Here is a 12,762-nt window from a genome sequence, read left to right on the forward strand (position 1 = left end):
GGAAGAGGAGGAGATGGTGTCCTAAGTCCGACATGTCAGCGGACTCCTGTGACGATGGATATCAAATGACAAAGAGCAGATATCAATCCTGAAGGTGTAGACACGAGGAGGAACCAACCTGTTTGGTGCAGTTAACAGGCCTCCTAAAGCTGTTACTGGAAAGGGAGCAAGAAAGAAGCTCTCCCATTAAGAATCCAGATGATAGGCGCAGGAACAATAGCATCCACATCTGCCGCGGTCATGGAACCAGAAAGATTGTACTCGGGGCAGGAAGAGATTTTTTGGACTGCAGCGCTTCCGTGACACTTTCAAGTCTGGAAGACGAACTGGAGAAACAGTTCACTCCCAGCAGAAGAGGAGGACCACCACCCCCCCCCCACGTATTGGGGGACAATGGTGCCTCCGGAACTGGCTGCAAGGGCAGCAGAAAGTTTTAGGGGTTCAATGAACGGGAAGAGTAGGTCACTTATCAGGCCCGTGTGTCTAGCGGAGAGCAGCACAAAACCAAGGACAAAGATCCCTGTGGATGCGTCCTGCTTCTGTAGTTTTGAAGCCATCACCAACAAAAAGAGATGGACTGCTTTTCCAGCAAAGGCTGACAGAGCTATAAGAGTTCCTGATGCCCATTGATCCCCTAAGAAGCAAGTTACCGGTGGAACATGGATCTGTCCCATATTTTAATGGTGATCCAGCCCACAAGAGATTGGAAGAAATCCTGATGGATTTGTATTTTGCAGCCTCGTCGGGCATGAACTTTACATCATTGATAATGTTGCTAGCAGAAGTTCTGATGAGGTATCATCAGAAACTGCCAGGGAAATGATGCCCAGGTCTCTAGGAACAAAGTTGGTCAGCTGTTGCTGTTCTTGGAACCTTTGAAGAGACAGGCTTATGATGAAGTGCTAGGGTGTACACAAGGTCTTTGACCTCAAGAAAATAGAATGTGGTGTCCTCCATAAGATGGCCTTCATTCGAGGTGAAGGGAAGGATGACCAACCTGCCATTCTTAGGGGAAGACCTGTTTGCAGGATGCTTCCAGAAGAAACTTCAGGAAGAAGTGTCAAGGAGGGAGACCCTGGCAAAGTCAAAGTTCAGGGCATTAGCTAGAGGTACCCTGACCATATAGACCAAGGGAGAACAGACCATCTAGGGGTGGTCAAGTAGCTCTGCACAAAAATGTCCACAACGGGTCACTCCACAACACAGCTAGAGGTAGATTTAGTCCTGGCTCTAGACCAGGGCTAGGTGCGGATCAGTGGGTGTTGAGAACAGTATCGGAAGGATACAAAATAGAATTTATCTCCGCTTTCTAGGGACGTGGGAAGAATAAGACCGACACCCACCAACCCGGTCTAAAGATTAGCTCTAGAGGGGGAAATTATGGCACTGTTACAAAAACGATCAGATATAGAGGTTTTGGAAGAGTTGGGACCACTCTTCCGGTCCTCAATTTTGCTAACATAAAAAAGGGACAGATTTTGGCATCCCATTCTAAATCTAAAATCCCTCAATGAAAATTTTGTAAGACTAAAACCTTTCTGTATGGAAACTCTTAACAATTATTAATCCACTTCTCAGGAAGGGCAAGTGGGTGGTGAGCGTAGACTTAAAGGACACTAATACCCACATATACCAATCCACAAGGAACACTGACGTTATCTAGCCTTCAGGTACGAGGGGAGAGATTATAAATTCCAGGCACTACCATTGGCCTATCTTCATCTCCCCGAGTGTTAACAAGAGTGATGGGAACAGTAGTCTCCTTTCACAGAAAAAGGGGGTGACACTCTTTGTCTATCCCGATGACTGGCTTTATATAGTGAGAGAGTCTGACAAGAATACGAGAAACAACGTCAACAAAACTTTGCAGACCCTACAAGAACTTGGGTGGATTGTCAATGAGATGAAGTCACACCCCGACCTGACACAGACAAACCAGTTCCTGGGGGCGATACTGGATTTCCAAAGAGGAATAGTACTTTCTCGGAAGACAGATTAAGGTCAGTAAAGACAGTAGTAGAGCAGCTACTGGCATTACAGGAGTCTCCAGCCGGGGCTTGGTTAAGGGTCATGGGGCTGATGGCCAGCCTGGTCGATGCAGTCTAGCTGTGCAGACTGCAAATGAGACCATTACAAGTTCACCTTTTGGGGGTCCTCGATCCAAACAAGTTGGGAAAACAGCTGCTAGTTCCTCATCTGGAGGAGGTCATCCCACACCTGCAGTGGTGGTCTGCCATAGAGAATTGGAATTAGGGAGTCCCCTTCAGACTAGAGCTCCCAATGATGTCAGCTACTATAGACCCCTCACAAATAGGATGGGGAGCCCACTGGCAGAACAGCATGGGCATGGAGGATGTGGTCCCTGGTGGAGAAGATCTTATATAAATATTTTAAAGACCTTGGCTGTCAGAAGGACGTTGGAATCTTTTCAACCACAAATGAGGAACTCCAGGGTGACTGTCTTCAAGGACAATACCATAGTGGTGGCCTATGTCAACCGGTAAGGGGGCACACGCTCCAAGAAGCTGTGCCAGCTGACCTGGGGTTACTGATGTTCTGCAAGGACTTTAATCTAACCATACAAGCCTTCCCCCACATTGCAGGGAAAAAAAACATTATGGCAGGCACTTTGTCCCATGGACACTTAGACCTGAACAGTGGTCACTAGCCCAGGGACGTGGACAGAATATTCCACTTACTGGGCAAGCGGTTCATAGACCTGTTGGCAACTCTACTAAACGCCAAGCTTTAAGTGTCTTGCACCAGGCATTTCCATGAGACTACATAGAAGCTTACGCCTTCCCACCCCTGTGTCTAGTCAGTCAGGTCATATGGAAGGTCAGACAATCCAAAGGGAGAGAAATATCAGTTGCACCATTCTGGCTCCGCAGACCATTGTTCGGGGACCTACTTCAGTTACTAATGTACATTCCGGTGAAACTGCAAGATACCCCTCATCTTCTATCACAGAGGAGAGGAACTTTCTTGCACCTGGATATCAAGGGACTCAAATTAGTTTTCTGGAAGTTGTCAGGTCTTCTCTCAGACAAAAAGATTTTTCAGAGGCAGTTGCTTTCATGTCAGCAGATGCTAGAAGGAGATCCACAGTGGCGACTTAAGATTCGCTGTGGTGTGCCGTAATAGACAAGTGCTTCCAGGCAAGATTTCAGTCACAGAAGAGTGAGTTCCTAAAAGACTCTGTGAGGAATGGAAGCAGGTAGCCAGGTCAAATATTAAAGATCAGCGATTGCGGCTATTCAAGATGGGTTTGCAGATGGTTCCACTCTGGGTACCAATAATTATTGAACATCTCAGCTGAATGGCCAACAGGAGACCTAGGGTCAGACGATTGGCGCTGTCATGGAGCTTATCCCCGGTGCTTCAATCCTTGACAAAGTCACTGTCCGAACTGATGTCTTCCGCCTCTTTAGCAACCCTGACAAAGAAGGAGGTGCTGTATTCATGCTTTATTTATTAAGAATAATCATATTAGACTTGAGAATCATGGGGTTAGAATGGTTACAGACCCAGCTTTCATTGCTAAGAACCAGGCTTTATCCTTCTTGCCAGGGGACATATTTTATCCCGGAGATCATAACGATGTCCGTCACTGTGGATAAGCTTTGGTGCCCAATCAGGGCTTTCAAATGGTACTTGGAGAGGACAGAGAGTCTTATGGACACTACTACAAAATCATTTTATCTTACCAAGATCACAGTTTTCGGCAGCAGGACACCCTGTCCAGGTGGATCTCAGAGGTGATTAGACCTTTTGCTATCGACTCCTCGAGAACAAGGGCTCATGGTAAAAGAGGGATAGAAGCCCCAACAGCACTTGTTGCAAGCGTGCCAGTAGAGGACATACTTAAAGCAGCAGTCTGGAGAATGCTGACAATATTTGTAGCTTGTTACTTATCTAACAATTTACAAGCCGAGTCGCCATTTGGTAGCACGGTGATGTGTGGTCCGGCGGGTACTAGGTCCCACCCCTTGGGCCTCCCACCATCAGGCAGTCCCACTCAGTGCTAAGGTTGTGTTTATACAGGTAAGCAATGAGCGAAGTAAATATTCCAAAATTACAGGTTTGGTTATTTATGAGTGACAAGCTTACCTGTCTCCATTCCTCGGAGGGTGGTAGGACACGGAGCGATCATGACAAACTATGGACTATATATATAAAGATATTTGCAGGATCAAGTGTCTGGTTCATAACAAGGGTTATGAAGGCCCATTACAGAGACGATCACTACGACGACTTAGGTGGCTTTCTACAGTTTTTGCGATGAGTTCAATTCTTTGAACTGAAATAGTTTAAGAGACAGGTAAGCTTGTCACAAAAACCAAACCAGTACAGTAAGTTTTGGAATTTTGAGGTGAGTTGTGTATCCTGAATACCAATTACTGATACCAGAACAGTTTTTATGGGACAACACATCTTAAGAAACATGAAGCTTTGCTAATTGGAAGTGTGTCTGGGCTCTTAAAAAAGGCTATGTTCCAGTTTCTTGAGATTTTGTGCACTGAAATATTGTCTAAGATACATCATGGTTTATATAAATAAAACATAAGCTTAGTATGCATGCAACACTTCTTTTGGGATGGGAGTTTTGGTGATGAGGAATATATGGCAGGCCCTTAAGTCAGGAAACTATTAAATATTATTAAGGCCTCAGAGTTTGCCGGTTTATTCTGTGTATTGTATTCCTTTGTCATTAATCATTAACTGATAAAGATTGGAATGGGAGCTACTATTGTCAAATTTACGGGATGGATATCCTGTAAGTGTCAGAAAGAGGGTACGCATCGTGCCCTGGGAGTTGGTTCTTTGGACTTAGGTTATGAAAACTATCAATTACAATGATAATCACTGGAAGTTCAAGTGATTTTGTGATGATTCATTCTCTTCTTGATCCCTGATGAAATTAATGGGGAATAATCAATGGCAAAAAGAGATGAACTGCATGTAAAAATTGAAAGCTGGCAAAGAAAGTAAGTAAAGCAATAACATGGGATTGACTTAACATTCTTAAGTTAGGGATAAAAAAGAAATATGTGTGAGCATGTGTGTCTCTTAAAAAAACTGTTACCAACACCATGCAAACTGTATAAGGCTGGTTGTGTTCAAACTTGGTGAGAGTGTGCATGGGTGTGGGATGTTGTCACCTGTGATCCCAAGCCCATGTGGGATACCAAACTGCCAATTTAAACATATTAGTAACTTCAAAATGCCCATGGCCACATAGTATGTAGAGGTCAAATTTGGATAAATTTGTGTGAAAATATATGTCACAAAATCCCAACTGTAAGGCTTGAAGGACATCAAATTTGGTGAGTTTCTAGGATGTAGTGCCTCTGTGACCCAATACTTGAAAGGTCAAATAAACCAAAACATCATTTTGGCCATCAAGTGCATATGAAATTGACAAAATAATCAAAACCATGTGGGGTATGAGATTCTGCATCCTTACAGTACATTAATTAATTAATGTAAACTGGAGGTCACAGGCCACAAGGTCAATTGCAAACTTCTCCTTAGAAGGAGAGTAGGGTGTTGTGTAAAACTACTGTACTAAATTTTCTTTAAATTTTATTAGCAAATCTGCTGTTCACATTCCTTCTGGCAAATTCCCATGAAAAACTGCCCCTGGTGATGAAATTTTGACAGAAAAATCATACATCAGTCTAAACTTTATATTTTATGCGAATTTTCCTTAACTTTTGGACAACACAATAATATTCACATATGCCTGTAGGCCTTTCACTTTGTTTTAAATATGTGTTGTTGCAGAATGTCAAAGGTTGGCAAATATGAATTACATTGTGCACTAAATGTATGAACTTGTATAGTGTAGATATTTACACTAGTCTGAACATTGGAATATGCCACATATAACACATAGGCTATGGTATTGTAAAGAAGTATGAGTGTGTGGGGCTTAACATAAAATTCTTAAAATGTTAATATCTCTTCAACAGTGTGTTCGATTTAGTTTATACTTGTTATTGTGATGTAACTACATAGTAAGTATATGCTCTTAACAACAACAACAACTTTGCCCTCATTAATATTCATGAGTTGATGGGGCATAATGGGAGATTGTCCAAAAAACTTGTAAAACCATTATCTCATCAACCACAAGTTGAATCAAGGTCATGCTTGGTAGCACAAGGGAGTGATACACATAAGATCTGGACATGCATCTCTGATCTTTCTGGTTCTCATTTATTTCATGGGCAAATTTAAGTCACTTCCTCTACATTATTCACATAGTTATGTGGAAGTTTGAGCACATTGTATGGGAAGGAATCACAAAGGAAACTGGCTTTCTTGTTATACTATGTCACTAATTAGACTTTGTCAACATGAAAACTGATTCCTGATATCTTCCTTTATATGTTGCCGCTTTAGTCAATAGATAATATTCATTTTGGTGTGCAAAAGTTCATGAATATCAACATGTATGGCATACCACACTATGAATATGTTTTGGCATCACACCACTAAAAATCCTTGTTATCTGGTTGTTAAATTTCAAAGTATTGTGGACAGTTCACTTGTGAAATATCCCTACCAACAACCAAATACAATATGACTCAAGTTTGGAGCTAAACAGAATGAAACTAAGATAAATATTTGCATTATTTGTTAACTGCTTGTTTTTGGCAACTCTTTACCCTCCTTTAACCATGAGGCTGATGGTATGTGCCTGCACATGAGATTCAATATGCTAATGACATCATAGGGTAGATAACAAGAAAAAGCATTTTTTGCCTTTATCCACAGCAGCGTGCAAGCCATGTAGGATATCAGATTCTTCATGTCTTCAGTGTATCACTTAATTTATAATGCCAAAGGTAACTTGATCATGGGAAGTCAAAAGGTCTAACTTTGCAAACTTTTACATGTACCAATTTGTGATGACCTCTTTCAATATCATTGGGTCAGTAACATTTAGCGCCGATATACTTCAAACTTGGTGGCCATATACCCAAATTTGAGGTGAGATCTGTAACTCAATGGATTGCTTACTTGTTTAGCATGTTCTTTGTTATCAAGTCCATACCGTATATCCCAGCATTGCCTTTACATCTAGGGACTATCGACATGGTAGCTGTATTAAAGAAACTATAAGGGTCTTACATAGTAAATTTAATACATTCCATACTATTTCATGACACTATAGTATTGTATCTAAATTTGAGAAGAAACTTTGAAGAATTATATTTTTGCATTATAGTTACTTTAAATTCAATGGCAGTGGCAAAGTACTGTAGGTAGCTTGTTCATTTCATGTAACATTTACTGTTTTCTCTGTTGACCAGGACTGAAGGACATGGGTAGTTCAATCTTTACAGCTGACCCTGTGGCCACTGATTCAAACATGGTCTGGATCCGAGTAAAGGAAGAATTAAATTTGATGGCAGTGGTGAAGTCTCTAATGAAACTCTATGCTAACGAGAGTGACGTGATTGGATCAAAAGTACACATCAAGATTTTCCCAGTAGGACCATCAGTAATGAGAGCTGTTACACATTACCATATTACATCTGCAGATATCAGTAGAGCTCTCCAGAAATTCAAGTTTGTGTCTGATATGATTGAGAGTGGAAAGATTGACCTGGATTCGCTGAAGATGTAGTCAGTCATGGAGTTATGCATTTTTGTATGATCAAGGAAAGTAAAAGGGAATTAAAAAAGGTTACCAACTGTTTCATCAGTATTAATATCACTATAACTAATAGTATTATTTAGCAGTAATATTCATAGTCATATGCAGGGCCTTTACCTATCACTAGCTATTCAGTATGTGTGGTGAGAATACTCTCATCATCAAGTAACACTAAGGAAATCTTCACTAAACTTTAGTAGTATCAAGTTTTTATAGCTGTTTATTTATTTTACTTATAATACTAATGTACCTGGATTGTGCCTTAAAATAAGAAATTTTTGCTGTGTATTTTTCCTTTTTTTTATGGGATATTATTCTATTGAGCCAAGTGGTAAATTATATATTCTTCATATTCAACAATGCTTCTCTTATTGTACATAGTAGTCTAGATTTTCAGCTTATGCATTTTGTTTTAAGATCTTATGTTGTTGACAATCCCAACTCTCCACTGGATGTGGATTTGACGTGATTGTGAATGTAATTGACAAGCTTTATTTGAACAACTGGGGCATTTGGTTGATGTCATAGTTTGTAACTACCCACTTCCACTTCTCACCTTGAGCTCACTTAATGGTGACAAAGAAAGAAGGACTTTATTTGATTTTATTTTGCCGTAGATTATGGAAAAATCTTTTCTAACAATTATTGGTTACTTGCGGTAGGCAGGCAAGTAACCTATGCAGTCAAGTTGGTGTGTGTCTATATGTGCGTGTATGTGCATGTGTGGCGCCCTAGCTTGTAAACATGATATCTTAAGATAGGTAACATCTGCAGTTCTCCTATGTGGGGTGTGGCTTCCCCATAATTAGTACAAGAACTGTAGTGTTTTGCATAGAGTTCAAAGGTCATTTGGGGTCAGCAGAGAGCAAATGTGAAAATCTCAAAATGCTTTGTCTCCAGACCCTGCACAAGAAAGGAGCTCATACATTATATGCATGGTATAACTGCCTTATGTAGTGTATAGAATTTACACAATTTGGTGTAGGCCAAAGGTCATAAGAGGTCAAACTGAACCTTGAAAACCCTTTAAGCAAAATATATCAAGATAGGAAACTTCACAAGATCTCATATTGTCCTTTCATGAGTACAAGATCCCTTATGTTAATGGTGGAGGTCAAAGGTTATTTAAGGTCAGCAGTTGCCAAAATGTGCAAACTATATGTATTTCTCAAAGACCAAAATTGGTCAAGGTTTGTTTGTGCATGGAAGATTACTCTTATGGTGGGCAAAATGTATATATATTTTTATGTAGGTCAAACGTCATATGAAGTCAACAGAGATGTTGACTGCAAACATTGTAAACATGGTATCTCAAAAAGGAAATATTGACAGTCATATGTCACACCAAGGTTATAAGGGTTCACATTGTTAAATATTTTTTTGTAACCATTTTGAAATTAATCTTCATCATGTGTGCTACATGTTTGCTCTTGATCAGTGCTGGCAACTTTTTTTCACTTGGTAGTGGGGAAAAAATTAATAGAAGGTCATTCAAAGTTTCCTAGAAATGACTCAACTATTTTATAAGGAATTTCACCGAAATTAAGGAAGAAATTAATCTGTATTCAAAAGCGTTTTTTATTTATGAATACTGTAGGAACTGTATGGAGCGTGTGCTGTGTTGCAACCTGCATTTGCGAATATGACATTACGTTCTCTACTGGTCAAAGTATATTTGAAATATCCATCCTAAACAATTAAAAAATTGTTTCTCTGTCAAACGCATCATTAGCGTTCTCATATTTTGAAAACATGTTTGGAAAATTATTTATCGTTTTTGAGGTAACTTCTAAGGGCTACCAGACAATTCTTTTAAGTACAGACAGTAAGCTGAAGTCAGTTTATCAATTTTCACCACTTGACTTAACAACATGTCAACTACTGTATTATCTAATCACCTATAGATGTAGTGCCAGAAATTGTCACAATACTTTCGTACTGGTAGAAATGGGAGTCCATTCTGGTGGCAGACTTCATGTGTTAGCCAATTCTGACAAATTTGACAAAACCACTATTATCTCTAGGGAATAAACTGGTTAATTTAGAGCAATTGGGTCACTGATAATTTACTTGTTGACAGTTGTGTGTTTATAATCCTTACCTAAAGATGATTTAAGTAGAAGAATTTATGAAGAGTTCACAAATAGCAGTTCCCTAATATAACAGTCTGCAAGACATATATAGAATATACCAGCATAAGTAAACTATTTGAAAGCTTGTTCAGCATATACTGTCAAGGCAAGTAATCACAGTGTCATCTCTGGTTACATTACTCTGCTTAATGTAGGCATTTCTTTGGACAATTTTAACTTGAATCTTATATAAATATTTTCTTCATTCAGTGATGACAAACTCAGGTTGCAGGACATTGTGTTGTGATAACAATTCTTAGAGATGTGAAAATGTATCTATTTATTGAAGAGATATTTTGATTGTTACTACTTTACTTAAAGACCGTCACACCTCAAAATTTGTATTCATCTGAATGATCTACAGTTATGGTGTTTTTTGTTTGTTTTTTAAGTATTAGTGAGGTGGCTTAATTTGGCAGCTAGTCATTCACTAAAACCACCTTGGGCCATATCAGTATAAGATTTTGCAACTTATTGGGTGAAATATTGCAAAGGATTTTAGCAATGTCCAGGATCTCAAATTAGATCTTTTAGGGAACAGGCCTTTCTTATAAATGACATCACCACATGTTGGCAAATGATGTTCTCTAGAGATTGACATAACTGCCAGTGGTGTTTGGAACCCACATTCCCATCCACAGAATATATATTTCTATTCATTTGTTTCGTTAATATAGAAAATTAATTGAATTTTCACCCAACTCACAATAAATAAAGAACTATCACCAACTAATGATGTACCTGATCACATAAATCTCAGCCTACCCACATCTTCAGCAGGACTGTTGCCATGACCATGTGATTCTTATCCTCCTATTTGAGCTGTTCATCAAGAGTCCATATTGGAGATTGTTTGTGATGATTTTTCACTGCCCAACAATTCTCAAAGGTTCATGTGTTTGGAATTGTTCTTTTTTATTCTTTCCAAGAGGCATTGGTGATGGCCTGTGGGGTGTGTATGTGATATACTGCTTGAAAATACCAAAACCCTAAGTCTTATCTGTTCAACTTCATATTTGGTATGTAGATCCCCCTTCGTGAGTACAAAAAGCCTAATAAATTTGTTGAAGTCAAAAGTTCACTTAGATCAACAGGTCAAAGTCTAGAATTTCTAAAAACAATGTACATCCACCTTTGTTAGCACAGCAACCTTATTGTTGATTACTTGCAGAAGGTGAAAGGAACCTGTGAGTTGCTGATGTATTATGGGTGTAACCATTTATGTGTGCAATGCCTTGGCTTGTAAACTCAAAAAATATGGGTGGTTCAACATTTCACTTGGTCTGTGGATCAAGGTTACTGAGTAAAGGAACTTAATTGTTTTCTTGGGAGGTCAATTGCCATATGAAGTAAACAGATATAAAAGTCTTAGCAATTCATTTCATTTATTTATTTGTTTCTCACAACATTTAGGTGATAATAATAAGCACATATAAAGGAACGAGAATACAAAGAGTTGTGAAAGGAAGTGCTCTAAAAAACCTTTATGGCTTATCGAGTACAGCACTCCCTATACTCAACAATGAAAATATACAAAAATAACGCTCTGCACAAGAACCAAACAAAAACGAAGAGACCCCTGCCATGACTTTCCCACCTTCACCCACCCATCACTCCCATCTAAAAACCCACCCACCCAAAAACCTCCCATCCCTACCCTCACCCAACATCTGTTGAAACTTTTGCCTGTTAAAGGTACATGACATTATAACAAAATATCAATAGTTGTTTAGAAGTGAGCTTATAGATTTCAAATCATCTGATAGGGAATTCCTAACAGTTATTGAATGGATTCGTACATTTAATAGGGCAATGGTTGTTTTGCAGGGATAACAATGTATGTTTGTGTTTTGTCTGGTTCTGTGGCTGTGCACCTGATAATTACGTTCAAGAGAAACTGTTGAATGAAGTACATGCCTGTGTGTTACTTTAAAAGCAAAAGTAGCAAGATTCAAGTGGATTAGCTTTGATAACTTAGGAAGATTTAGTGAAGAAAGTAACTTATTGGTGTTCGCACGCTGAGGTGCATTCCCAATATGTCTAAAAGCTCGCTTTTGTAAGACTGTTAGTTTAGTAAGATCAGAAGAAATCCCCCCTGACCCCCCTCCCCGACCAAATGGTGGAACAATATGAAAGATTTCATTAGCAAATCCTAAATGAATTTCACACTTCATGCTTATCATATTTTGAGGATGTTTAAAGGTTATTTAAGGTACCAAAGGGATATAAAAAAGTAAAGCTAGGCTCAAATTATTTTGAAACCTTATAAGTGAGATACAGTAACTTCAAAGCAAAACTTCGATGAAATTTCATATTTTGCATGTTGAGCCAGCCAAGTGAGTAAAAGATCCTATAGTTATCTGTAGAGATTAAAGATCATTATAAGTCACAGTGTGACAACTTTGTAAACACAATACCACCAAAGGAAAGGCTTCCATGAATTTTATTTGTAACAATTTAAGTAAGTACAAGGTACTTCGTGTAAAATTATAACTATTAAATGAGTTATATAATGAAAAATTCTTAATATGTGTATTCTAATGCATGGACTCTTGCCATAATCAAGAAACAAGTAAAATTAAATGAACTTATTTGAGGGGCGCTTGATGGAAACAAGTGAATTCATTCTTTTGTATATGTACCTTCATGTCATTGATGGAAAAAAAATGCCAATAAATACATCAAGGACTTTGCTTGTAGTCATTCTTGTGGATGGAACACATTTAATTTTATCCCTGGAAAATGTAGGGAAATTAATGTAATAAGCAAAGAATAAAGCAATAATAACTAAAGACTTTTATACAAAAACATGTAAAGTTCCTTGAATGTCATTGTTTTGTTCACACAAAACAATGATATCCTGTTTCTTGTGCAGCCATGGTTTGTTTAGTATTTTGTGTAATTTATATTCTCCATAGATGACTTATTTCCTATCCCACCCATTTAACCTCCCTCTTTCTA

At 38.8% G+C, this 12,762-nt stretch overlaps 1 protein-coding gene across 7 annotated transcripts in view; it reads left to right on the forward strand.

The window, feature by feature from the left end:
* The window catches only part of LOC139959696 (uncharacterized), a 36,849-nt gene extending 24,349 nt beyond the window's left edge, over positions 1 to 12,500 (forward strand). For all 7 annotated transcript variants that reach the window (XM_071957495.1, XM_071957500.1, XM_071957496.1 and 4 more), the window contains one exon: positions 7,323 to 12,500. In XM_071957495.1, the coding sequence (XP_071813596.1) occupies positions 7,323 to 7,639 (317 nt within the window). In that variant the 3' untranslated portion in view covers positions 7,640 to 12,500. The remainder of the gene's footprint in view (positions 1 to 7,322) is intronic.
* The last annotated feature ends 262 nt before the right edge of the window (positions 12,501 to 12,762 follow it).

The sequence above is a fragment of the Apostichopus japonicus genome, chromosome 19 (assembly GCF_037975245.1).
Source record: "Apostichopus japonicus isolate 1M-3 chromosome 19, ASM3797524v1, whole genome shotgun sequence".
Lineage (NCBI taxonomy): Eukaryota > Metazoa > Echinodermata > Holothuroidea > Aspidochirotida > Stichopodidae > Apostichopus > Apostichopus japonicus.